The following is a 26,290-nucleotide window of genomic DNA, read 5'->3' as shown; positions in this document are numbered from 1 at the left end:
AGGCATACATTCGTATGTATGTGTGTATATGTACATATGTTCCGATCGTCTCCGATCAGCTGCTCAGATCCACCTCGTCATCCAACCGCACAGCCAACGGAATCTCCGGTTTTCAATATTTAACTTGCCTATTGGAAAAACTAAATAATACGTACATATTTGGATACCGTCGCATACTATTATTAACTATGTGTTGCTTATCAATAAATACTCAAATTAATAACAATGTGAAGAAAGTGAAATATATCCAAATCCATAGTCCAACTGTTATTTCAATATAAAGCATTTAATAAGTACATGTAAATACAAAAAATTTCCTAGTCTTAAAAATATATATAATTATATTTTAAAAGTGAATTAACATAAATAAACGTAGAAATTTATATATGTATGTATATATGTATGTATATATTTACTTGGTACATGTTTCTACAAAAGTTTGTTATCGCGAAAAAATTATGAATGTGTGTATGTACATACACACGCATACAAACACTCCCACACAAACATGCATACAGACGTATTTATATGCACATATTTATGTATATATGTATATTAATGATGGTATATATGTACATATATGTATGTGCATATGATATCAGATTTACGTTTCTCAGTTTGTAAAATTGCACTTTCCATGATGAAATGAAGTTCAAGAGCACAACAATTTATTATGTTTATAAATGGTTTTAATTGAATACAATAGAGTAGTCATCAAGAGGATTCGTTTGAAACGTTTATGAACGGTCTTTACGTATGTGTATGAACATACATACATACATTTGTATGCCACTGTGCAGATTAGGGTGGTCGTTCCTAAGATGACCCCAAAAAAAGAATACATGTGTACAATATGTAAATTATGTTACAGCTTCGAATTTTTTAAATTTTTAAGTGGTTTAAACTATTTAATAACTTTTAATTTTCATTACTTGGCTTTTCTTTATTTAGGAAAGTATTTACATATATCAATCAAGGATAATTAACATAAGATAACATTTTAAAACATTTTTGATAAGTAATCAAAAGAAAAGAATGAACTTTCAGTTTCAGCAAACCTATTGCGGCTATGTAATAGGTTTTGAAGCAGAAATTAGGATCTACTCGGTTACGTGTGTTAAAATCTTTAAATAATGTATTTATGACGTCTACAATGCCATCGAAAATTGTATGCACAACTATATAGTGCCGCGAATAATAATTTATGTTGATTCCTGGCGAATATTTATTAAATCGATAGGATCGACAATAAAAAGTACAAAATACATTTACAATAATGCCGCCATAGATTTTCACGATTTGTGGTCGGATTTTGAAATAACTTTTAATTGCACCCCTAAGATCTGCATGTTCAATCTAATTCATTTTTAACTATAATACTTGCTGAGATCTGAGCATTGATACGAAAAGCCGGATTACTAGGCCATTAAATATCATATAGAATGTATATTATTTATAGGGTCTATAACAAAAAAAAAATTTTAATGCACATTCTAATGCGATTGAAGTTCCGCAAAATATAAATTATAAATTAGGTCCATCAAAATTGCAAATCAAGTGCTTATCTGATTTCTAAATATTCATATTTTATACAGTAACAGGTTTCTGTAGTGTATCTTCCTGCTTTGCTTTGAGATGTGTTTTAATCTGAAAATATAAATATTACTAAAGACGTATAAGTGACGGCTATCCGGGCGGTCCTTCGTTATAAACGCAGGATCTCGGGAACTATAAGAGCCCCAATGTTTTTAAGTCAAGAATGTTAGAACTTTTATAATATATGGAATATATTTTTTGTCTATATTTGTTAACCAACCTATTTATTAAAAATCAGATAAACATCTTAGGAAGTTATTAAAAAATGTAAGGTTTTTAAAAGATATTTATTATCATATCGTTTTCTCTAAGTATAAAAGTGCTATAGTAATATATTTGCAAAAAAAATCCCTTTTCAGCACCAACAACGGTTTGATCAAAAATCATGCTGAGCAAATCATGCAGTGGTTGGAAAAAATACAAAACTCAAGATCAAGACCATAGAATCTTAAAAACAGATAACACCTTAAAAGAAAAAACTGCTCAAAACCACTCAAATTCAGGTGATATTCATATAATAATACACCCCAACGAAATCGAATTTCCTTGCATATTTTTTTGTGACTACAGAACAAAAAGAACCGAACGAATGATTATCATTAAAGGTTCAAAATGTAAATTCCATATCAACTTATGTGTTGCGATTGCAGTGATTTTAGTCTTAGCGGCTGCACGGAGTTCTTATGCTGAGACGGAAATCAAAAGGCTTCCTAATTCTTCCAACGTGAATATTAGTGAGGACATTTCTTTGTTGAGTAACGAAAAAAATATTAATACAAACGTACTTTATCAAAAGAATGACTCTTCTTCGATATCTGCGGAGGAAAAGAAAAATGAAAATACGGCATTATTCCAAATAAAAGTACAAAGTAAGCTGGGAAAAAAAAGTTCCTCTTTACCAAAGGTATCAGTTTCAGGAAATTTTACAAGAGTTCAAGGCGTATCTATGTATCGCAATACCTTACTCAATCTAGAAAGTATATTACAACGTCAATTGCGTGAGAAAGCCAAAGTGGACAGTTTAGAGTCAATTAAAATGCACATACTTATGCGATTGAATTTAAAAACTCTTCCCAATATTACGAAACCAGTATCAGTACCACAAAATATAATAGATAACTTTTATAAAGATTTTAATACATCCTCGAAAAATAATGTTTGGAGCCGCACGGCGAATACAGACGAAACTTATTTATTGCCAAAATCAACAGCATCAGAAAATATTAAACAAAATGATACACATGACAACGAAAGCGCGTCTAAATTCTTTGATGAAAGTTTGTCCTCTCAAATGCAAGGAGATGACGCTAACACAGTTAATGAATTTCAATTAACGCATGGAATAGATTTCAATAAAAATAAAGATAAAAAAGTTCATATTCCCAATAATAACAACGGAGAGGAATACGAAAGTATTCTATCACACATAAGCAGCATATACATATTTCCTGAACGTAAGTAAAGAAACATTCATTATAAGCATACTTTCCGGTCAACAATATTGCAAAAATTAAAATAAATTTCGACTATAGTCAAGCCTTTTAAAAATCTCTGCTCGCAGCATAATGTATGGTCTATATTTTATTGTTTTAAAAGTTTTTAACTAATGTAAATTAAGTTATTATTTTATTCTATTGCTTTTCAAAATGCCCCAATCTTGTCTACTTATAAAATTATTTTACTATAAATGTATCAATTTAATTTTTTAATAAAAACAAACATATTTCCTGTCGACATTTTGCAAATCATTATAATTCTTATCACTTTCAGATATTTTTATAAGCTTGCGAAATTATTTAGTTGTCCGATCCGCCAATAAAATACTTTTCTTTAAAGACAGTAGCTTTAGATAAACAGAATGTCTAAATGCCTACTCACATGTTTATTATAATAAAGAGAAACTAAATTTATAATACCGTCCATTAAACGAAATTGTAATGGTTAAATTTTTAATACCCTTTTAAGCGAAAAACCCACATAAAAACTATTCAAGACATGTTAGCCATTAAATAAAATCCCGGATCCAAGAATAACGTGTGCAAAATACATTTAGGTTTTAATTCAATGTGGAATCGATTAACATAATAGGGAACATTTTACAAAGTTAAACATGATAAAAACCTAGTTTGAAAGTAAACTAAAACAATTAAACGTAATTAATGGAGACAAGACTCCGGGATTTCTTTACAAATATTACAACGCAATAAAACTTTAACTTCTATTTTTATCTTTAGTAAAATAATTTTGTTTGTTTGTTTTTGTCTAGAAAATCCACCTCATGTCCGTCACAACCGCAAGGCCGATATTTTTCGTTTTAAAATTGATAGTAGTTATTCGGAATTATCTTACGCTACACTTCATTTATATTTACGTGGTTGGGAATGGATAAACAGTCACCAGCCGGAACTCATTGAAGAGATTAAAAACCAGCCTAGTAAAGATATCGTTGTAACTATTCACCGTGCTGTAGAGCGCACAAATACTTCAAGTTTTAACAATAAAGTCAAAATATTCGAGTTTCGACAAAATATTCCTATGGGACTTGGCCAATGGGTTAACATTGATTTGAAATCTCTATTTGGTGATCTTGGTTCAAATAATACGCAGGAAATTCTTATAAAGGGCGCAGAAGCCTGGATGAAGTCATTAGTAGTGACAACTGACAACACATCAAAAAGCCCATTGGTATGAAATCTTGAATTTTAAAATGAACTTAAAAAATTAAAATACTTTTAAACTTTATTTTTTTATAGACAGTTCATATTGAAATCGGTTCTCAAAAAAAGCATCGGAGAAAGCGCAGCGTTTATATGGACTGCACAGAGAATGATCATGACATGCGATGTTGTCGTTATCCACTTAAAGTAAATTTCACCAGCTTCGGATGGCATTTTGTGGTAGCACCAACGTCTTTCGATGCATACTTTTGCAGTGGCGATTGCAAAGTTGGTTATCTTGAGCAATATCCCCATACGCACTTAGCAGCTTTAACGACTTCGGCAACACCATGTTGCTCACCAACAAAAATGAGTTCCTTAAGTTTGTTATATTTTGACGACAACCATAATCTGGTGTTAAGTGTTATACCAAATATGTCTGTTGAGGGTTGCAGTTGTTCCTAGTGAACTAATTTAAGACAACTCAAAAGTTTTCTGTTGATAACATACAACTAATAAATAATTTTATGTAAATAAATACACACCGGCGATAATTATACGAATGGAGAAAATCCCCAGATCTTACCTAAAAAATATGTTTAACCGACGAAATCGCATTACATGCTTTTATGGCATATTTACTATATTAATATAAAAGTGTCAGTTAAAAAGACACAAGTTGTTCTGTTAACTATGGTATTTTGGAGTACATCCTTACTTTAGCTCATGAGATATGAAAACAAACAAAAATGTTTGATTATGTATTAAACTTTGCCTATATGGTGAAATATACTCCTTAAACTAAAAAATATATACTTTAAATAAAAGCTTGTATGATGAGATGATGAAGAGTTTTCGATAAGCTATTATGTTTAATAAAAAACTTCTTATAACTGTTTTTAGTAAATTAAAAGGAAAGTATGTAAAAAAAGTATGTAGAAAAAAGTTTTTCCAGCACTATAAAGTATAATGATATTTTTTCATTAGGATATGTTCATACCTGTTTTCCGTAAAGTAAAAGGATATAATCTATTCTTTTAAAAGTATTTAACTGTTAGAAGGAAGCCATTTGAAGCAATAGAGTATATATATTATTTATCAAGATCAATAGCAGAGTTGATATATTCATTTCCGTCAATAAGAATTAAAAAGGTATGAATTAACAATGCAAATTCTAGAGAGGCCCCGAGCTTATTACTTTAGCCTCTTTTTGGGAATTATGTATAAGAGATACGGCAGCTTAGCTGTCGGGAAGAGCTAGGACTAGATACGTGCGCACTGCGCACTACCCTTTTATATTTTCATTTTATCTAAAATATTTTTTTGTAAATAAAGATTTACCAAAAGATTTTTAAATATAAATATTTTTAGACTCCGAAATCGATGTGCTTTTAGTTAGTTAGTAAATAACTGTTAGTTATTTAAATTAATTTTTGATTATTATTAATAGTGCCATTTAGTTTTGCTGGCGTCAACACTATTAACTTATGTATTTTAAAAATGTTTTCTTGTTATACCCTTGCAGAGGGAATTATAATTTTGGTCAGAAGTTTGTAACGCAGTGAAGGAGACGTTTCCGACCCCATCAGGATCAATAGGGGAGTCGATATAGCCATGTCCGTTTGTCCGTATGTCCGTATGTCTGTTTGTTTCAATACCGTTTGCGAGCTCAGTTTAAAAGCTAGCGACTTAAAACTTTTACAGTCATCCTAAAACGTGTACGCAGATCAAGTTTGAAAATCGACCCGATCGGACGTCTATATCCTATAGCTCCCATAGGAACAATCGAATATAACATGCAAAATTTAAGATATTTCGCACAGTGTAAAAGCTATTAACATGAATCGGCAAAAGCGCTTGCCGATCGGACACCTATATCTCACAGTTTCCATAGGAACAATAGTTAAAAGCTGTGAAAATATCCCTTTTTTATGTCATTTTTGCTACTGACATGAAACTATGCAAATCTAATTTGTTTATGTATACCTTGCTCAGGGTAATAGTTCTTGCCAATCAGACAACTATATACTAAAGCTGCCGTTTAATAATTAAATTGGTTACATATAGGAAATCTTGTTATTCCCTTGCAGAGGGTATTATAATTTTGGTCAGAAGTTTGTAACGCAGTGAAGGAGACGTTTCCGACCCTATATTGTATATATATTCTTGATCAGGATCAATAGGGAGTCGATATAGCTATGTCCGTCTGTCCGTCTGTTTCAACAGTTTGTTTCTGTTTTTAGTTATATTTTTAAAGACTTTCCTGCTGGGGAAAAATGCAATAATAATTTGTCACAAAAGACGCTTACCTTTTGGTACCTTACTTTTAACTTATATAATAAAAACGGAAAGGCTTTTCTTTCTTGGCTTGTCAAACAAACACTTCTTATCGAGATAAAGGTGGATGTTATCGGATTTTAAATGTTATGACAAACCAAGTATTGTAAACAACCAACGAAATATATAGTAAAGTATAACAATTTGTTTATATACAATATTCAGTAAAATTTATTTTTGAACGTGTACAAGTAGTTCCTATAACAACTCAGAATTTGCAAAAGAATATATAATCCATAAATGCAATGCTCTTTGTGTTTTGTAGCTGAGTCCCAACATTTTACTTTTACTCTATAAGCAAATGTCTCTCTAGCTCTCTTTAGCTTTACAGTTACTCTTGTAACAGTCTTTTGACCTTCTATAAAGAAAAGGTTTACAAAAATGATTACTAAATCTCAAAGCGTAAGAATTGTCAGTAATTTAACATTAAGTTATGATTTCGTTCCCAATATATTTTGACAAGATTAGTTTAAAACTACTTTAAAATTAAATTAAAATAATAATATATTCCTTGCTGGCAATTATTGGATTGGCTGAAAATTTATATTTTTATTCGTTATGCCATACTATATTGATTAAAATTTATTTGTGAATCTAGGTAATTCATGCTGTTCTTAAATCTGCTTACTTAACAAAGAACTGCGTGTGTTTTATTTTTTTAGTCCTTACTTGAGGCGTATACAAGTTTAAAAGTATGTAATATGTAGGAGAAGGTGAATAATAAGACCTATAATCATGCCACTTTCCTTTTATTTCAAATGTTGATCCATCCAGTCTAAGGTTGAAGTTGCGGTTCGTAAATAATATTCTTATTTGTCGACATTAATTCAGAAATTAAGTTTATAAGATCATAAATGGGCAGTTATGTCACCAACCATTCCTGCTAGCACAATTATTTTCAAATTGGTTAACCAGGTAAGGGGTCTCTGATAAACTGGACACTCGACTATAGCGCTTTTAATAAAAATGGATAGAATATAACTTTCTTGTTGAAACCCAATAGAACATTGATATACTACATATCAATAAAAAATAACACGTCTTCCTACTCACAAGAAACAATATTTATTTACCTCCGAAAAAATGTATTATATAACCATTTAGTGATACATTACTATATATGTTTATATAGTATATATATATATATATATACTTATAATTGCATAAATATTTTCCATATAAAGTTAGAGACTTCGGCTTTTAAGTCGTCTTTTCAATGTGAATACTAATCAATGAAAGAGTATGCCGTTTAAAGTCTATATATGAAATGTATTTTTAAGATATTATATTTTCTTTCGAACACAATACGGATATTTTAATATTTTTCTTATTTATATTTATATTTCTTGTATTATATATTTTTTATTGAATTGGATAAATAAATGTAATATTATTTATTCACCGAATTTGTTTTAAATGTTATCTTATAATTACTTGTTTTTGGTTTCTTGATAAAAGTACTCTTTCGTTCGTAAAATATTCGTTGTAAATACATTAGCTGCCAATAATAAGTTAAATATACAACTTTAAAAGCTGCGTAAAAAAATATTTTTTCTTGTACATATGTACATAATTCTTAAAAATTGTTTATCGGAGTTATTAAAGTATTCTTGGACTACATAATTTTTTACGTATTTCTTAAGGAACTAAAAAAAAGAGAACTGAATTATTTGAGCATTTAATATACATTAGATTTAATTACATTATTTGTAATTATAGGACTCCAAAAATAAAGAATTGGAATATAACTAATTTAAGGTATTGAAATAAAAATCAATTTACTTAACCTTTATTACCACTTGTACTTGTATAAGAAACATAACATTAAACACAAACTGAATGTAGGTAGAGTTAATGATTTAACTGCTTTAGTTACTCCAAAAAAGTGTCCGTTCAATATTTCACGTCGTTAAATCCTTGTAAAACTATTTTTATGGATTGAAATTTTTGGGATGAATAACACTTTTACACTTAAAGCAATTACAACCAGAGATCGTAATCATTCTAAATTATATTTTTAAAAGATAAATTCACATTCGAGTACCTTACTTGGAATTTTAGTATAAAGTATTCAGTATTAAGTATATTCGAGTAGTTTTCTTCAACGGTCTTGATTATCTTTTGAAAATGGGTTATATATATACTTTGTCATCCAACATTATTTACGGCTCAAGATTATTATAAGCCCAAACCAGGTCTAGGGTACCTTTTTTATCTCTCTGAAACAAAAACTAAATTATTTTATAGCATACTCTAATACACCTAAGATATTTTGTTTGAAATACTGATTATTCATATATATATGAACGTATTGAATTGCTTAAAATATTTCTCTAGCTTACGAATTTAATAATATAAAATATATGTATATATTATATATATCTTATATATCTAAATATTAAAGTATGTCTGTAAATTATATTTCTTTAACTGAATTGATCTAGTTGCAGTTATTAAAAATTGTTAAATGTTCAATTTGCGCGATTGAAAAATATAATTTAGTCTCACTCGTTTAAATTTTTAACCTTACATATTTTCTTTAAAATGATATACATATAAGTATATATTATCCAGCCTCTTTTACAAGTATTTGGACTAGATTGATTAATATAATCAAGGGAACTACTAAACATAACACAGGTGTAAAACAATCTAATACAAAGAATATCAAATTTTAAACAGAAATACGGTATTTTGGTTTACTTAACATTCTGCGTAATTTACATTGTATTATAAATTTTAAATATGATTGACTATAAATGTATAAGTCTTTTTATTCACTTTAATCGTTAGCTTTATTAAGGTAGTTGTCACATGTGGGCCATCGTAATTTAAATATATATAAATATTTGTTTCTGACTTTCTTTATTGATATAAATATAATTAGTATGTGATGCTCTTAATATTAATGTTACTTTATCAGTCAATTTTTAATTTTCAGAGAAATAGTGTGTTATAACATTTAATTTTCAGATCCAGTAATACCATTAATTACGTGAGTTGTAAACGTAATTTTTGTTTGCAAAAAATGTATTGAACGCTTTTCCTAAAGCCAACTAAAATCGGCTAGTGTCTGTATTTTTATCTTAACATACACTTATGGACAAAATAATAGGTGTGTTTTATTTTTCATTTTTAACTTTTTATTTCTAAGTCATGCTTTCTCCAATCAGCTTAAAACAAAGTTTTTTTAAAACGTATATTAATTGTCTTTAAAAGAAAAAAAGAAACAATACTATAAACCTTATCATTAACAACAGAAGTAGATTTTTTCCTAAATTGGACATTTTTGGCTGGACACAATAATAGGTGTAAGGAACTAAACGTTTAAACTAAATGGATATTTCACTATTTTTGATCTTTTTGTACATTAAGTTGAGTATGTAGCAGTTAGTAGCCGGTATACTCTCCATTATTTTTGAGAACTTTCGCCATTCGTCTTGGCATGGATGATATCAGCTTGCGACAAGTGCCAATTGGGATGGAGTACCATGCTTTATGAACAATATCCCAAATGTGGTTTTTATTTTGACACGAGGACCTTCCTACCTCTCTTTTGAGTTCACCCCAGAGATTTTCGATGGGATTAAGGTCAGGGGATTGACTCGGCCATTCCAGAACGTCCACATTTTGCTCACGAAACCACTCCCTGACTAGTAGAGAGGAGTGTTTTGGGTCGTTATCCTGCTGGAACTTCCATAAAATTGGCATATTATCCTCAGTATATGGCAGCATCACTGTCCCCAATAAGTCTCTGTATACGAATCTGTCCATTATTCCATCAATGCGATGAATCGGACCAACACCATTCCATGAAAAGCATCCCCATACCATTAGGCTACCACCTCCATGTTTTGCAGTCTTACAGGTGTACTTGGGATCAAATTCTTTGCCTTTCGGACGGTGAACATTCCTTTTAGCATCATTTCCAAATAAATTTATTTTGGTTTCGTCACTCCAGAGAATATTATGCCATTTTTTCTCACCCTCCGGTCCTGACCAGGCTTTACGATCTAGAGCAAATTGTTTCCCCATCTTTTTATTTTTCGGCCGAAGCAAAGGAACTTTGCGGGCAATCCTACCTGGTAGGTTTGCCATTGCCAAACGTCGCCGAACGGTCCGTGATGACACAAAATTTCCAATTTCGTTGGAAATCCTCCTGGAAGACTTGAACGGGTCTCCTTTAACCAACTGAACCATGCGATTATCGGCCCTAGATGATGTTTTTCTGGGTGCTCCCCGAGTTTCACCTACTTTTTTCGGTTTTAACGCATTGGTTACAAAATTCTGAGATCGTTTCATTAAAACAGCAATCGATTTATATGTTTTTCCTTCATCTCGGAGTCGTCGAATGAGCTTCCCCTCTTCCGCACTGCAATGTCTCCCACGGCCCATTTAATACAATTTTAGTGATTGTTAATTCCCGATTTAGTTAAATTATCGTAATACCTTACTTTCTGCAACCAAACAATTATCCTAATTAGCTTTAGATTAAAGTTTTGCTCGACACACCTATTTTATTGTCCAGGCGAATTTGCAGTCTGAGCAATAAAATATCCACAATTTTCTTCAGAAAGCTTCTGACTTCCGGGAATTCACCAAAAATTGATCGTAACAGTGTAACCATAATAAAAAAGTATAGTTTTCCCATAATATGTTATGTTTATATCAATTAAAATCGATATCCTCAAAAAAAAAAATTCACACCTATTATTTTGTCCATGAGTGTACATAAAAATTTATATTTTTTTAGAAATTGTTTTTGACAGCAAATAAATGAAAAACCTGCACATTTAAATACATAAATACAAAAAATACATAGGTAACTAACTTGTTAGCATAAGACTATTTTGTGGTTTTAAATCCACAATTAAGTGCAATATAAGAAAATAACATAAATACTTTTCCCAATTTTTTCAAGTGTTCAACATGCTTCTTCGGGATTTTTATTTATAGAAGACAGCATTCCCGACTCTATATTCTTAACTCATGATCAGGATCACTAACCGAGTCGATCTAGCGAAGGCCAGTGGCGTCCATCTGTATTTGTGCCCCATAGTAAGTTTTCGAACCAGGCAATTGCTTAGAAAGTTTAAAAAACGGTCAACAGAGTAGCAGTATCTTATAGGTGCGGTACTTGAACCCTGAAACTTTTAAGTCTTGGTAAACCGAATTGGTTAATTTAATTATGTAGATGCATAATAACAATGCCATTACAAGCAATACAAATTCCATAAATAAAATAACAAAAAATAAATATAAGTTAGAATGAAATCTAATTTTTTTCTGCTCCATATTTTTGTTTGCCATCTGTAAACTGATCCAGGCAATATCGATTTATTGATTTTGTATACAACAAATTGAAGACCTTTTTGTAAAAATATCAAATCTTTCAAGTAATTACGACATCTTGGTTGAAAATTCTTTGAAAAATTCGTTGTTTTAGAAATTTCGGCATGACCTATTAGTTGTCAAAGATTTTCCTACTTTTTATACCCGTCACTCGTAGAGTAAAAGGGTATACTAGATTCGTTAAAAAGTACGTAACAGGTAGAAGGAAACGTTTTCGACCGTATAAGGTATATATATTCTTGATTAGGATCAATAGCGAAGTCGATAAAGCCATGTCTGTCTGTCCGTCTGCGCGTCCGCCTGTCTGTATGAACGCTGAGATCTCAGGAACTATAAGAGATACAAAGTTGAGATTAACCATGAAGATATTGATGTAGAAAAGCTGATATCTCGGTAACTATAAGTGGATTAAGCGTGTAGGTTTTTATGATGCCCAAAATGCGACCGGCCATCTAGCACCGCCCACCCTAGCGCCCAAAAAGCCCGGAAAACCAAAAATGCAAACATCTCTAAGAGTTGCAAAAATCTCTAAAATTGTGTTAAACAGTAACGGGTATCTTATAGTCGCGTTTGATCTTGTTATACCCGTTACTCGTAGAGTAAAAGGGTATACTAGATTCGTTGAAAAGTATATAACAGATAGAAGGAAGCGTTTCCGACCCTATAAAGTATATATATTCTTGATCAGGATCAATAGCGAAGTCGACTGAGCCATGTCAGTCTGTCCGTCCGTATGAACGCTGAGATCTCAGGAACTATAGCAGATACAAAGTTGAGATTAAGCATGAAGATTCTTGAGGTCCCGGGACAGCGCAAGTTTATTTCCGCATCCTGCCACGCCCACTCTAACGCCCAAAAATAAAGAAAAACTAAAATCGCTGAAATCTCGGAAACTATTAGAGCTAGAAAGTTGAAATTCAGTATGTATAAACTTTGGATGCCAGCGCAGCCTTTAGTTGGTACGCCCAGCAAGCTCATAAGGCGGTTTTCGCATTTTCAAGAAAACCTGATATCTCGGTAACTATAAGAGATAGAAAGTTTGCATTAAACATGTAGGTTTTTATGATTCCCCAAATGCGAATTGTTTTTTCCATCTGGCCACGCCCACCCTAACGCCCACAAAACCCGAAAAACCAAAAATGGAAAAATCTAAAGAACTAAAAGAGCTAGAATGTTAGGCTTAGGAATATGTATTTTAGATATGCCACTGCAACTTTCCGCGAGTTTTCATTCAGCCATGCCTACTCTAACACCCACAAACCGCGGAACACTGTGGCGTCTATAATAATATTATAAATGCCTTCGTTTGACGTTGTATAACTTATTTCTGTTTATATCTATCGATTTACCAAAGATTTTTTAAATAGGAACACTATTTCGCTACTTATAAAGAAACTTAGGTTATAGGGCCTCACATGGGCAGTGACGTCACTATCAGTTACCCGACATGCTTTCTCCGACAATAGGTGGCGCATGGGGAATTTCCACTAACAAAATGAATATTTTAAAATTGTGTAAAACAGTAACGGGTATCTTATAGTCGCGGCAGTCGACTATAGCGTTTCCTCTTGTTTTTATTCAATGTTGGAATTTTATCTTTACTATCATTTATATGTATTTTCTAGAAGCTTGTATTTCCATGTATGGCCAATAAGTAGACGACTCGGTTTGTGAGCTTGATCAAAAATATGGATATCTATTTTTTTAAAATAGAATAAAAAATATTGGATATTAAATTTAAAAATTCAAATTTTAAGTGCGTAGCGGCTATCGGTGACTTTTTCGTTTTTTATAAAATAGAAAAAAATTATTTTTTTAAAAATTCCTCCATCTTTATACTATTTATTTATCGTGAAGTCAATTTTTAGTTTTGGTTTTATGTACACACAGACACTTTATATCAGTTTTGCTGTAAGTTAGTTTGCACTAACATTGATCAAAAAATGTCTGTATTTCTGCCAATTTGTAGTTTTCTTTTCATTTTCCAGTTAAAATGTTTAATGCATGCATGACTAGTGTTCTGTTATAAAAATAACCAACTTTAAAGTAATGTATTTAGCATTGGGATAATAGCCTCTTATCGAGTATTTAACATTTACCACAACAAATTATTCTATTAGCAATTTTATTATTTTACGACCGCTTTAAAATATGAAACTATAAGAGCCTATTTATCGGAATGATATGTAAAATTATCTTTTTGTCTGAAAAATAAAAATTCTAAAAAGCGAAAACATGTTACTTATGTAAAAAATATGGAGTGCGTTTATAATATATTAAAATTGGTCGTCATAGCTTTTTAAACTGTTATAAAAGTCTATTTGATTGACATATTTAGTATATAACATAACACGTTTCGGCTTAAAATTTAAGAATATGTTAGGAATATTTTAAAGTTTTTAAACTCCAAAAAAAGTTTTATCTGATGCAATATGAAATAAAAAAGGGGGTGGCGTTGTTAAATTAAAAAAAATATTAAACATTGAAAATGTCGCCAACAACCACTGCAATATGCTCATACATTACATACAATGATCACATTTAATAGACACTATTTTCTTCTTTTTATTTTCCGTTAACTCGAAAGGAAGAAATGTGTCCTTACAATAGGAGTAATATAGGCTAATTCGATACAAAACAAATATTACTTGCTTAACACTCATCAATTAAACTAGGATAGACATTTTTTAAGGCCTGACCCAACCAGTGGTAGCAGAAATGTAACTTCTTTATCTAAAGTTAAATTTAATGCAAAAGGTTACAACAAAATGTTTTTGGAGGACAGTTAAATTTTCTTAAAAATCATTTAATGTTTTAAATTGGTAAAAAAGGTTAATTTCAAGCCACTTTTAGCTTACAGTTTCCAACTGTTTCAAAAATGTATTTTCGATCAAAAATTTCGGATGCGCTTTAGCACCATGATAAATATTACAATTCGCAAAGCCCGAATCACCTAAAATAACTAAACTATTTAAAGTCAAATGTTTAAATTGTAAACTTTAGTACTAATTTTCATGCACTTCTTGAAGTCAAGACCAAGAAAGTATCATTAACAAATTATAAATCTAAATAATTATTTAAACAATCTGTAGCATAGAACCTAATCAAATTCGATTTATCCTAAAATGCGCATTGCATGGTAAACAATAGAATTGCAAACCGGACAAACTGCTTCCATGGAAATGCAGATTTGATTTGCGCACTCCATGCAAAACATATTATGCCCACATGGAACCAAAGCAGTAGTAACATCATTTTCATTACAAACAAAACATTCGCGGTTTATTAAAAATTTGTCGGTGTTAGATTGCAACTGAATGGATTGTGTCTTTTGCTGGTTGATGCATATAGTCGACCCCTTACTGTGGTGCAGAATCTTTGGATTTGCAGAATGTTCACCCAGGCCTAAGAGTGAGTCCGTTGGACTAACTGAGATAGTGGGTGAGCAGTGAGCTGTGGCTATATTTGGCGGTTGATTCCAGATACTTGGCGAATCCCCTATACCCTCGTCGACGTCAATTGAATCACTTATATTTTTCCATATACTCAATATTTCCGGAGGCGTGTTAACGCTATTATTGGTACTCTTTGTTGAAGTTGTTGAGGAAGCAGACGAACAAGATCTTGTTAATATATTTGCACTCGCTGATGTAGATGTGGGAGTGCAGAAGGACAATGATTTATTAGATGTGTTACGAAATACTACATTAGTTTTGGCAAAGGGCATTGCAACTTCATTTCCCGGAAGATGTTTATCTGATACTCCTGCTCCCGTTATATGTGCTGCCAATTCCATATCAGGAAACTCATTTTTTGTAAAGCAAATGCCAGATTGATGATTTGGTATAGGCTTCATTGAATCGTTTCCAATAATTTTAACTGAATTATTTGCATAACCTTGTGTAGATGGAATAGCATTATTGTATATAGAAGACAAAATTTCTGAATTTAAGTCGTCATTTAGTATTTGGGTTAAAGAATTTATTGTCGGCAGGGGCGAAAACTCTTTTGCCTCAACTGATTCACTACCTTTCACAGTAATAGCATCACAGTGTCCAGATCCGGTTCCAGTTCGAAGAGCAATGTGTGCTTCTATCTGCTTTCGTGCTGTATCTACGTTGTCTGGCAAGCCAGTCACTTCAAAAATAGGTTCCTTCTCTCGCGATGGTGTCACAATGTAAGTTTGAGTTTCTTGTTGGATGTGTTTTATCGTAGCGCCTTTGGGCCCAACAACAAGTCCAACTACACGGTAGGGAACACGTACCTGTATGGTAACTTGTCCAGGCATACATGGTGGACCTGACTGTAAGCGGGGAACTGCTCCACCTCCGGAACCACTCGTACTTCCTGAACCTCCGCCATTGTGGCCGTCGCTCATGGGCTTGCGTGAAGCGCGTATCAAACTGAAGTGGTCAGCTGCGGAAAGTATTTCTCGTTTAGCCTTGTTAACATCTTCCTTACGACCAGTCACCACGAATACTGGTTCTTCTCCTCGAACCGGTGTCTTAATGTAAGTGTTAGTTTTGGCCCTCAAAGCTTTTATTTTGCAACCTTAAAAACGCAAGAAAAAATTAGTTTGTTGGCAAAATATAGATAAGGATGTATATTAATAGAAAAAAAAAAGTATATTACGGAATATATCGGTATACGATGGTGTCACGACTACAAGAGTGTTGCTTGCTAAATATTATGTATAATTAATTATTGTTTTATTTTATCCAAATAAATTATTTTAGTCATTTTTATCAAGAAGAGGAAGAAGAAGACAACGACTTACGCATAATAATTTGTTCAAACTAAATAATATAATCATTATGTATCCTGGGCTTAAAGGGTAGGTTCCCATTACTTGTATACTTTTCAATAAACACAATATACAAATTTAGTATGGCAAATAAATTAAAAATCAAAATATGATAAATTAGGTTTTATTGTTTCTACACAGCAGTAAAAATCGGGAATGTAATAAATCACGTTATTTTGTTTTTTGTTAAATCAATTACATCATAAAATAAAAATTTGTTCTGTTAATTTTATTTCCATTTTTATTCGTTTTCAATTTGAAAATTTATAAAAATAATTATGTTATCAGTTATAAGCTCAACAAAAATCTTTAAATTTACTAGATTTCCTTTGTGTTTAGATATGCAAAAAGTTTGTTTTAAGTTCATCAAAAACACTCACCTTGTCTGCCCACTATCTCAGCAACATGTTCAGAACTGGGGACTGGAACACATTCGGTCATATTTTGCGACTTCTTAGATCGGTCTTCTAAGCTAACGGTGCCGGCAGCAGGTAATAAGAGGCAACTCGGAGCCGATGCAAGTGGCAGGGTGCTGTCTGTTTTGGAGAACGCTGGCATTGTACCTAATTCAAAGTCACTTTGTGCATTAAGGGGCAATGGTAGGGATTGAACAGGTTGTGTATAACGATTGTCATTATATCCGACAAGTGATAGTTCCAACGCCAGTTGTAATGTTCGCGGATCGTCGGACAGCGGTAGAGATGTCGCACTGACTTTAGTTTGTTCGGCCATTTCGTGATGGTGTACGGGGTTTGTCTTTTGAATCGACTCTTTTGTGTTTATGTTACCCAGGATCTTCGATGTGACCTGAGCCGACATCACAACAGCACCTTTATCCCTTTTTTTGGGCGAAATGATTACTGGCGCAACAGCACTTTCGCGCGATGAAGAAGAGCTCGATGACACAGTAGCCGCGGGGATGTTGAAAGATGAGATGGCACTGGATGCAGAATTCGAACTTACTCTATTGAACCCAGTAAATTCAGTTTTTAGGTGTGCTATAGACATGTCAATGTATTAAACTCTAAGCTTTTGTCATACGGCCACATTTTCCGAGTCAAATTCAATTTATATGTATGAGCACCGTAATATTTGGTATTTATCCCTTAGTGGCTTTTCTGCAATATAAAGACACCAAAAAGTGCATTGGGGTATACATACGCATGTTAATGGGAGTGATAGATATATATGTAAATTGGTACGCCTATTCACCTACATCAGAATATAAACCTGGTTTAAAGACACTACGGTATAAAGTCAGTAACTCAAACTTCAAACATCTTTATAACACAATAGTTTTCGATAAGATAATCTAAAAAAATTAATTCCCCTTCTTATTGAATCCGATTCCCCGCGATGTCGTGGGACAGGACACACCGAAAGCCGCGCTCATAACCAACCCCTAACTTACAACTTCTGTGTCACTCACCCCTTGTAACTTATTTTCTCCTTTTACCCTCTCTGAGTCCAAGAACACAGTACATATAAACACATAAGTACATATATAGCAACGGTATGTATTCGCCGATCTTAAAATTGTATTTTTATTGTTTCCTAGCAATTAAACCAAGCTAACAACTAATGTTTTATCTTACAAGTAAATCTGTTAATAAAACGAAGTAGTGACCCAACATATACGTGTGTACACTAGAAAACATAGATTGTCAGGTACACATCCCGGCAGTATTTCGACACGCCTTTTGTAAATGTAATGAGCAGGAAGAAAAACAGAATATAATGAATAACATGAAAGAACGTTTCCTGATAAATATTTTCAACCGAAACATTAATTGTTGATTTAGCGCACCATACTAAGAACTCAATCAAATTACGTTACATTGCCGGCTATCACAGTGTTACCAGACGGTGATACGGAAAATAATAGTACAATATCGAAATGCAGTAAAAAGGGGAAACCGATAACGATTTCAAACCAATGGTCATACACCGGGAGGTTAAGAACGATACAATTTCTGGTTAGAGAAAACAAGTTGTAAAATATCTATGACACACTTTCCTGAAGGAAAGTACTGCAATAAAAGGAAATAAAACTAAACTACTAAATTTTCCACCTTTGTAAGAAACTTATAGATGGGAAAATAACTGTTCAACTTTTCATCCGCTATTAAAATTAAAGTATTTGTCATTTAAAAGAATCATAACCTGATCAAAGTAGCGGTTAATATTCTAGTATTGATGCCATGCTTTGCCACTTTTGATTTTTAAAAAAATTTGTACTTTCTTGTCTATTTTAAGAGGATTTTGTTTAATTATTTTTTTGTATTTAAACCGATTGCTTTTTTTGCTCATATAATATTTTGATTTGGCCATCCCGATTGTAATTGGCAAATCAAATTAACTTTCATCCCAGAATTTAATTATGTCGTAGAAGTTTGCCCTTAGAAATTAAGTTTAATAATCCACTACCGAAATTCCACAGATGATTATTTTCCGTTTGTTTCAATTTTTCCCTTTTTGACAGTAAAATGCTAGTTTTTGAACAAATTCGACTAAAATCCGTTTTCCCGATTATTCGTTGAGCGCCAAAACACCTCATAAATTCGCATTTCTTGGTAACTATTGACTTCTTATCGAAAATTAAAATTTTGTATATAGACTTAAATAAATATATAGATATAGATATATATACATATATAAATGTAGATATAGATATATATAAATATATTGATAAACTATAAAGATATATATATCGATAAACCGTCCAAAAAATAAAAAAAACATCAAAATTTTGGCTTTAGCTAGTCTCGTTTCGTTCTAAGGCACTATTATCTTATAAAAGTTTTTGTCCGATTATAAGATAGAGTCACTGTACATAATTAGTGCGATAGTTGATCTCATCTCTTGCGCTACGACTGACTAAAATTACGTTATTACTTTAAGTAAAGTTTTAACAAGATCTGACCCTGGAAACTCTACCACCTGTCAAATTTAGAATAACTTATACACTTTTATTTTTCTTTATTATAAGGAAACAATATTACTTATCTTATCTTAAAAAATACTCGTTATGTTTTAACTAATAAGACCTTTTTAAAATTAAGTAATATGTGTATATACTGTACACCATACATCAGCATCAACGATAACTGTATGACTGGATATGATTACAATAACAAATAACTATTATAGGAACGATTAATAACGAAACCTAAATATGTGTGAAACGTTCCTTTACAACGGTTCACAATAATAAGTTATACGTATATGAAATTTTAAAGTTCGTCAAGCCTAAGACCAATTATGAGTTCATTTGAAATAACCAAAACTACATTTCGATTAAGCCATCATTTTTAGGAGTAAATACAAGCCTTGATTACACACTAACGTGAAAACTACCTTATGAATGTAAATCCTAAGTTTCGATTGTCGTGACAACCTAAGAAAGCGTTAAATCTGTTGTGATAGTCACTTAGAATTAAATAAAAGAAAATGTATTTTTAAAGCTATATACTGCATAATAATAAAAAATAATAATGGTAATTTGGCTATTGCTGCTGTTGCTGTGTCTGAAGATGACGCCTTTCCCGAGCTCGTTCAATGTGACGCTTGCGTTCTTCCTTTGTCCAATAGCGACCAATTTTGACTTCAGACACTGTATCTTCCTCTGTTGTTGTAAGCTCGTTAAAGCGCATGCTTCTGCGAAATCCAACTTCGGTACGATTACGTACTGGCCGTTTTACAATGTATCGGGTTCCATCCGGTCGTCTCTTAACTTTCCAAACCATTGGTATTTCGTCACTATTTTCGGTGTTTTGTTTTTGACTTGTAAAACTCTGGCATCTGTTTGTCACCTATAAGAAATACAATTCATATATATAAATATATTCAAAAATAATTCGGTAAAAAATGATTTATGCGAAATCAGTTTTAATTCTTACTTTCTAGCTCTTATTGTACCTGAGATTTCAGCAATTTTATTTTTCGCGTTTTGTGAGCGTTAGTGTGCGTGGCAGGACGCTGATAATAAACTTGCACTGCGTAGGCATCTCAAGAATCTGCATGCTTAATCGCACCTTTGCATTGTAATTTAGTTCTGATATATCCGCGTTTATACATGGCTAAATCCACTAAGGTTATCGATCCGGATCAGGAATACATTTAGTCAAGACTCTAAAGTTTAGAGTACGTCCACAAGAACACAAAAAATTACTTTTATGCTTCTACCATAATTATTACAACACGTCTAGGCACACGCGTGCGTGATGAAAATAACACTTGAAAAGAAAAAAGTTTCATTTACCTCTTGGCTACTTACGAATTGGTAGCTACTTAAATTTGGAGCGTTAAATTCTGGACAATTCCCAGCCTCAGTTGGCTTGACTGTCAATAATTTAAGATGGTTTTTAGGCTGATGGTTTTCATTTTCATACGCAACCTTACGTTGTCTCTCTGAAATAAATAATGCATCATCATATTGATTGGTTTGTTAATCACTTTGGTAAATTAAGATAGTGACACAATTAACTTAAATTATAAAGAAATCGTTAATTATTCAAATTTTTCTCGATTAACTAAACACCCGTTACCGGTAGAATCTATATCGTATTTCTTGAAAAGTTCGTAATGAGATCACGAAACCATACATTTTTTTATAGATTCTTTTCGGCTACCCCCACTATAACGACCACAAACCAGAAAATATTTTTGGCCAATACAAATAATTTTTAAAGTTTACTTTGAAACAGTTTATTACTATTAATTAACCAAGACTAAAAAAACAATGGTAAAAAATCTGCAAGAAAATAACGGAAATTATGAGCTTACCGCTGACGTACGCTGTTGGCAGATTGGAAGAACAGAGACCAATACGGCCAGACTTGCCGAATGGTATCAGCAGCATACTGTTTATTGCAGTTGAGTCTAAAGCCCCTTTAGGGCCGTCAATTTCTGTGTTTTCCAGCTTATGGCTAACGGTAATAATGTCGTTAACATTTTTGGTATTTTGATGAGGAGAAGCGCTATTGTTTGAGCCACCAGTGTTGTAGGCACTTGATGAGTTATCAAGCTCTTCGCCAGGAGCCATGTTTCCGCTAACTATATTATTTGGTCCATCAGCGCTGTATGCCACTCCACTACTGCTGGATCCGCTTGTGTTGGTTAATGTGCTGCGTAATGTAAAAACACGACTACAAGTTGGTTGCTGGGTCAATTTTAAGGGGGGGCGACCAACAAGAGTTTTGGGATATTGCGGTTTTAAGCCTAACCATTGAGCGACTCGGTGAGTTTGTTGCTGCATTGTCGTTTCGGTCGATGCAATTTCGGTTGAACAGGAACCCATTGACGTTTTGCCATTTGAACTTTGATACGGTGAACAGTACAGCGGTTCAGACTCAAAATCTTCTGGAATGGTTTCGTAAATGTGCTCGCTTTCGTCATATTCATACCGCAAATTAATTTGATTTTGCGTTAAAGATCGGTTTAAAGATTTTCGATGATCCCTACATGCATCCGAATGAAGTTTTATTTCACTAGTTTGGTCAATTATTTTTTTCGGTAAAGAGGATGTTCTAACGTTCGATTCTAATGGATGCTGTTCCGATGGTAAATGATATTTGTCTGAACGCTCATCGTCTTCCTTTGAAAGATCTTCCATGGACTGAACATGGTTTAATAAGACCCTATCCAATTTATCCACTACATTTGTGTAGTCATCTGGGAGGAACGAATTGGCATAATCAAAATTAATATCTTCGTCATCCTCGTCTTCCTATAATAATCACTTTAATTATTTAAAACAAAAGAAATTATTGTTCAGTGCATAATTAAAAACATTTGTATGTATCCTTAAAAAACCAATTATAAGAATATTAAACCTAAAGCCCAATTTGGGCAGAGAATTTTGCACTTTTTTTTCTTAAAAAAGGTATTAATTATGCACTGTTTAACAAAATCAAGCTTACAGGGTATAGTATTCGACTAACTAAAAGCGTGACTGAGGTGGTACTTTCCGCTATTTGTGTTTCTACCTCCTCCTGGTTTTTCACGTCCATACCATTAATGCGAAGAATCTGATCACCTTGCCGTAGGCGACCATCTCTATGGGCTATACTATGCAGTTGAATACCACTAATAAACACATCCTCGCCTTGCTCTAAATCAGTGCACAGTATATCGCCTTTATTCGCATCGATATTTGACGACTGAAATCCAGAAGAACAAACAATCAGCCCAATTTGATCGCTAGTTGAATTTTCCACCGCTTTGATGAGCGTTACTTCCTGTTAAGACGAAGGAATAAATTAGTTTTGAATACTGTTAAATTTGGGCAGTTGGTGGCTATTTGTAGAGGAACTGACTGCAATCCAGATTAAGAGATATTGAACGAAATCTTGAAGCCAAAAAAAAAAAACTATTGACTTTTTCATGAATCCCAATAAAAACAACTTCGAAGAATATGGAGGTATGATTTTCATGGTTTGTGGGTTTTAGAATGGGAGTGGCCGAACTTTGAACCTGCTATGCACTCCCACTGTAACGCCAAAAATCTGCGGAAATCTGTGGCGTCCATTATATTATAATGTCTGTCTTCGTTTGATTTTGCATAACATTGTTTTGTCAATACCTAATGATATACAAAAGAATGTTTTCTTGACAAAAGGTGGTGCTTCGTCCATTTCCACGAGCAAAATGAATAGTTTACAATTGTGTAAAACAGTAACGGGTATCTTATAGTCGCGGCACTCGACTATATCGTTTCTTCTTGTTTTTACTCTACTAGTACAAAATCTCTTCGCATTGTAAACTTCTCCGAAGTTGAAATTGTAATTTTTAAATTGTGTGAAAAAATTTGGTAGAGCGCACTACTGATTTTAAGATATTTTTTAACGTAGCATCAATTAACCCAATAGCACTATTGTTATTAATATGCTGCGATTTAAAATACCCCACGCTTGCTAACGAAGATTTAAGTCAGAGTTAATCCAATATATACATATAACCAGAGGAAACGCTATAGTCGAGTGCAGCGACTATAAGATACCCGTTACATTTTGCTAGTGGAAATTACCCAAGTGCCACCTATTGTCGGAGAAAGCATGTCGAGTAATTGATAATGATAGTGACTGCCCATGTGAGGCCTTGTAACCTATACTTTTTGATAAATAGCGAAATAATGTTCCGAATTAAAAATTCTTTGGTAAATCGATAGATATTAACAGAAATAAGTTATACATGGTCAAACGAAGGCATCCATAATATTATTTTAGACGCCACAGTTTTCCGCGGTTTGTGGGCGTTAGAGTGGGCGTGGTCAGATAAAAACTCGTGGGAAGTTGTAAATATGCACATATTCCTTAGCCTATTTTCTAGCTTTTTTAGTTCCCGAGGTTTTTGCATTGTTGGTTTTTCCGGTTTTGTGGGTGTTAGTGTGGGCGTGGCTTGATCGGAAAAAAGAAATTCGCCATTGGGACATCATAAAAACCTACCTAACCTTTCTATTATAGTTATCGAGATATCAGGATTTCTTGAAAATGCGAAAACCGTCTTTTAAGCTTGGTGGGCGTATGGGTGGGTGTGGCCGGATAATGGTACCACTAGAAGATGCGCTGACATCCAAAGTTGAAACATACTGAATAGCTCTAATAGTTCCCGAGATTTCAGCGATTTTCGTTTTTCGTGATTTGTGGGCGTTATAGTGGGCGTGGCAGGATGCTAAAAATAAACTTGCGTTGCCCGGGACCTCAAGAATTTCCATGCTTAATCTCAACTTTGTGTCTTGTATAGTTCCTGAGATCTTAGCATTCACACGGACGGAGGGACGGACAGACGGACATGGCTCAATCGACTTCGCTATTGATCCTGATTAAGAATATATATACTTTATAGGGTCGGAAACGCATCCTTCTATCTGTTACATACTTTTCAACGAATCTAGTATACCCTTTTACTCTACGAGTAACGGGTATAAAAAGGCCTCGCCCTAATATCATTGTCCAGCGACAAGAAGGTAATACTAGCGTATCTTACAACATATTATAAGCAATACCGAAGGCAGTATTTTCCGAGTCCCAAAATATTTGAGAAAAAATGGAACTATGTCGTCATGAAGTGAAAAATATCTAAGCTTATAAATACGTAGGTAATCTACCTCAAAATCGATGTCCGGTTCCAGGCATTGTTCAAACAAGTGGTGTTCCTGCTCGATAAAATGGTCTGCTATCGTTTGGACCATGTCACTATCCCTCAACACTTCGGAGTCTACGGAATTTAAAGTTTGGGTTTCCTTCGATGCGGCCAAAACTGTACAGCTTTCCAAGCCTTCTTCATGGCCTAAAGCCCTTAGAGTCAAGACGATGGGACTTTTTGTTCCTGTCACTTCCGAAGCCGAATTAGTTGTTGGCTGGGCTGGGATGACCTTAACTGGTTGAGAGGCACTAGAAATTTTTGTAACCGATTCCGATGTTGCGTTTTCCAGTTCCGAATTCTTTAATTGCAAAACGTTTGGAACCGTTTTATTGGCATCTGATTGTTCGGTGTAGGCGTCTTCCTGTAATCCTAATGCATTGTGCTTCTGCCTGCATAATTCAACTACTAAGGTTTCTTTAGCTTGAAGGAACTTTTGAACCGCTTCATATCTTGGCATATTGCTTATATCGAAACCATTTACCTGAAACATATTCTTTTTTAATTTTTAAAAACCCGTAGTGGCTAACCAGCACTATTCTTTGGGAAAGATGTCCTCCTGGCTACAGGAAATATCTGTTTGTAAACTTACTTTTAACACAACATATTGGTACTCCACTTCGACTATGCATTCATTCATTTTGGTAACTTATTAACAAAAGCTCATATTGTATTTCCACTTAATTGTATAGATACTTTTTCGTCGGCTGTCAGTGTGACCGCATTAAAAAAATGCAATATATCCAACATAATAGCAGTTCACATTCAAGGAATATTCCTTGTATTTAAATAAATACAAAGATTTATGTCGATAACGAACACCTGATTCTCACTCAGAAAATTGGTACGAAAAGGGTAAGATTTGTATATATAATACGTTTTTTATGTGGTCTTACGACTCCAAAAATGGTCAGTTAACTTGTTTTCTACTAATTAATTTTAGTTAATCAATATTACCAACTTCGTAAAATTTCTTCGTGAATTCCTATCATTGTAAAAATATTAAAAATTTCTCCTTAACCTTGTCGAACGACGGACGGAACATATGGAAAAGACAAATATCTACTATATATTTCCTATCAACATATATACATTTTCCTTGTATGAAATGTAAAATTCATACTTGATTATTATTATATATTAAGAATGAAAAAAATAAAGACCTTCGAGAGCGAGAGGATGGTATTTAATAAATTTTGTTTCCATTCTTAACAGTCTTTAAAAAATAACGACAAGCCGCCGACGCTTACTGCAATGAATTTAAACATATTGAAAAATAGTAAATAAAAGTATAATTTATAATTTTTCATTTTTTATGTACATTCCTTTTTTAAAGTAACCACACAGTCGTTTTTCGAATACCTATGCAACGTTGGTGTGAACGCAATATAAAATAGATAGT

General features: G+C 32.9%; 3 protein-coding genes across 15 annotated transcripts; 1 reads left to right on the top strand and 2 right to left on the bottom strand.

Annotated features, from left to right (window-relative positions):
• LOC108102363 (growth/differentiation factor 8) lies at positions 1 to 5,095 on the top strand. The gene is made up of 4 exons (XM_017207269.2): positions 1 to 299; positions 1,956 to 3,050; positions 3,863 to 4,281; positions 4,350 to 5,095. Exons 2-4 carry the CDS (start codon positions 1,982 to 1,984, stop codon positions 4,716 to 4,718), a joined length of 1,857 nt encoding a protein of 618 aa, XP_017062758.1. The 5' UTR covers positions 1 to 299; positions 1,956 to 1,981; the 3' UTR covers positions 4,719 to 5,095.
• LOC108102361 (RNA-binding protein MEX3B) lies at positions 343 to 18,612 on the bottom strand. Of its 8 annotated transcripts, none has more exons than XM_017207267.1 (4): positions 18,342 to 18,602; positions 17,127 to 17,864; positions 16,207 to 16,493; positions 343 to 1,647 (listed from the first exon to the last, which is right to left on the bottom strand). In XM_017207267.1, the coding sequence occupies exons 2-4, from the start codon at positions 17,752 to 17,754 to the stop codon at positions 1,588 to 1,590; spliced, it is 975 nt and encodes a 324-aa protein (XP_017062756.1). In that variant the 5' UTR covers positions 17,755 to 17,864; positions 18,342 to 18,602; the 3' UTR covers positions 343 to 1,587. The 8 variants fall into 8 exon arrangements, with proteins under 8 accessions (XP_017062756.1, XP_017062757.1, XP_017062753.1 ...); XM_017207268.1 differs by lacking the exon at positions 343 to 1,647 and adding an exon at positions 7,981 to 8,809; XM_017207264.2 differs by lacking the exon at positions 343 to 1,647 and having other exon boundaries at positions 13,456 to 16,493; positions 18,584 to 18,612.
• Positions 18,613 to 19,708: 1,096 nt separating this feature from the next.
• Positions 19,709 to 25,637, bottom strand: LOC108102345 (slo-interacting protein 1). 6 transcript variants are annotated; one of them, XR_001772161.2, is made up of 7 exons: positions 25,481 to 25,637; positions 24,854 to 25,384; positions 22,668 to 22,985; positions 21,532 to 22,474; positions 21,008 to 21,156; positions 20,665 to 20,877; positions 20,458 to 20,558 (listed from the first exon to the last, which is right to left on the bottom strand). XR_001772161.2 is itself a non-coding variant. In XM_017207195.2 (6 exons), exons 1-6 carry the CDS (start codon positions 25,526 to 25,528, stop codon positions 20,253 to 20,255), a joined length of 2,280 nt encoding a protein of 759 aa, XP_017062684.1. In that variant the 5' UTR covers positions 25,529 to 25,637; the 3' UTR covers positions 19,709 to 20,252. The 6 variants fall into 6 exon arrangements, 3 of the variants coding, with proteins under 3 accessions (XP_017062684.1, XP_017062682.1, XP_017062683.1); XR_001772162.2 differs by having other exon boundaries at positions 20,490 to 20,558; positions 20,646 to 20,877; XR_005993829.1 differs by having other exon boundaries at positions 20,490 to 20,558; positions 20,646 to 20,877; positions 21,023 to 21,156.
• Between the last annotated feature and the right edge of the window lie 653 nt (positions 25,638 to 26,290).

Source organism: Drosophila eugracilis, unplaced genomic scaffold (genome assembly GCF_018153835.1).
Source record: "Drosophila eugracilis isolate 14026-0451.02 unplaced genomic scaffold, ASM1815383v1 contig_340, whole genome shotgun sequence".
Taxonomy (NCBI): Eukaryota; Metazoa; Arthropoda; class Insecta; order Diptera; family Drosophilidae; genus Drosophila; species Drosophila eugracilis.
The sequence above is the reverse complement of the archived record's forward strand: the minus strand, read 5'-3'. Positions and strand labels throughout refer to the sequence as shown.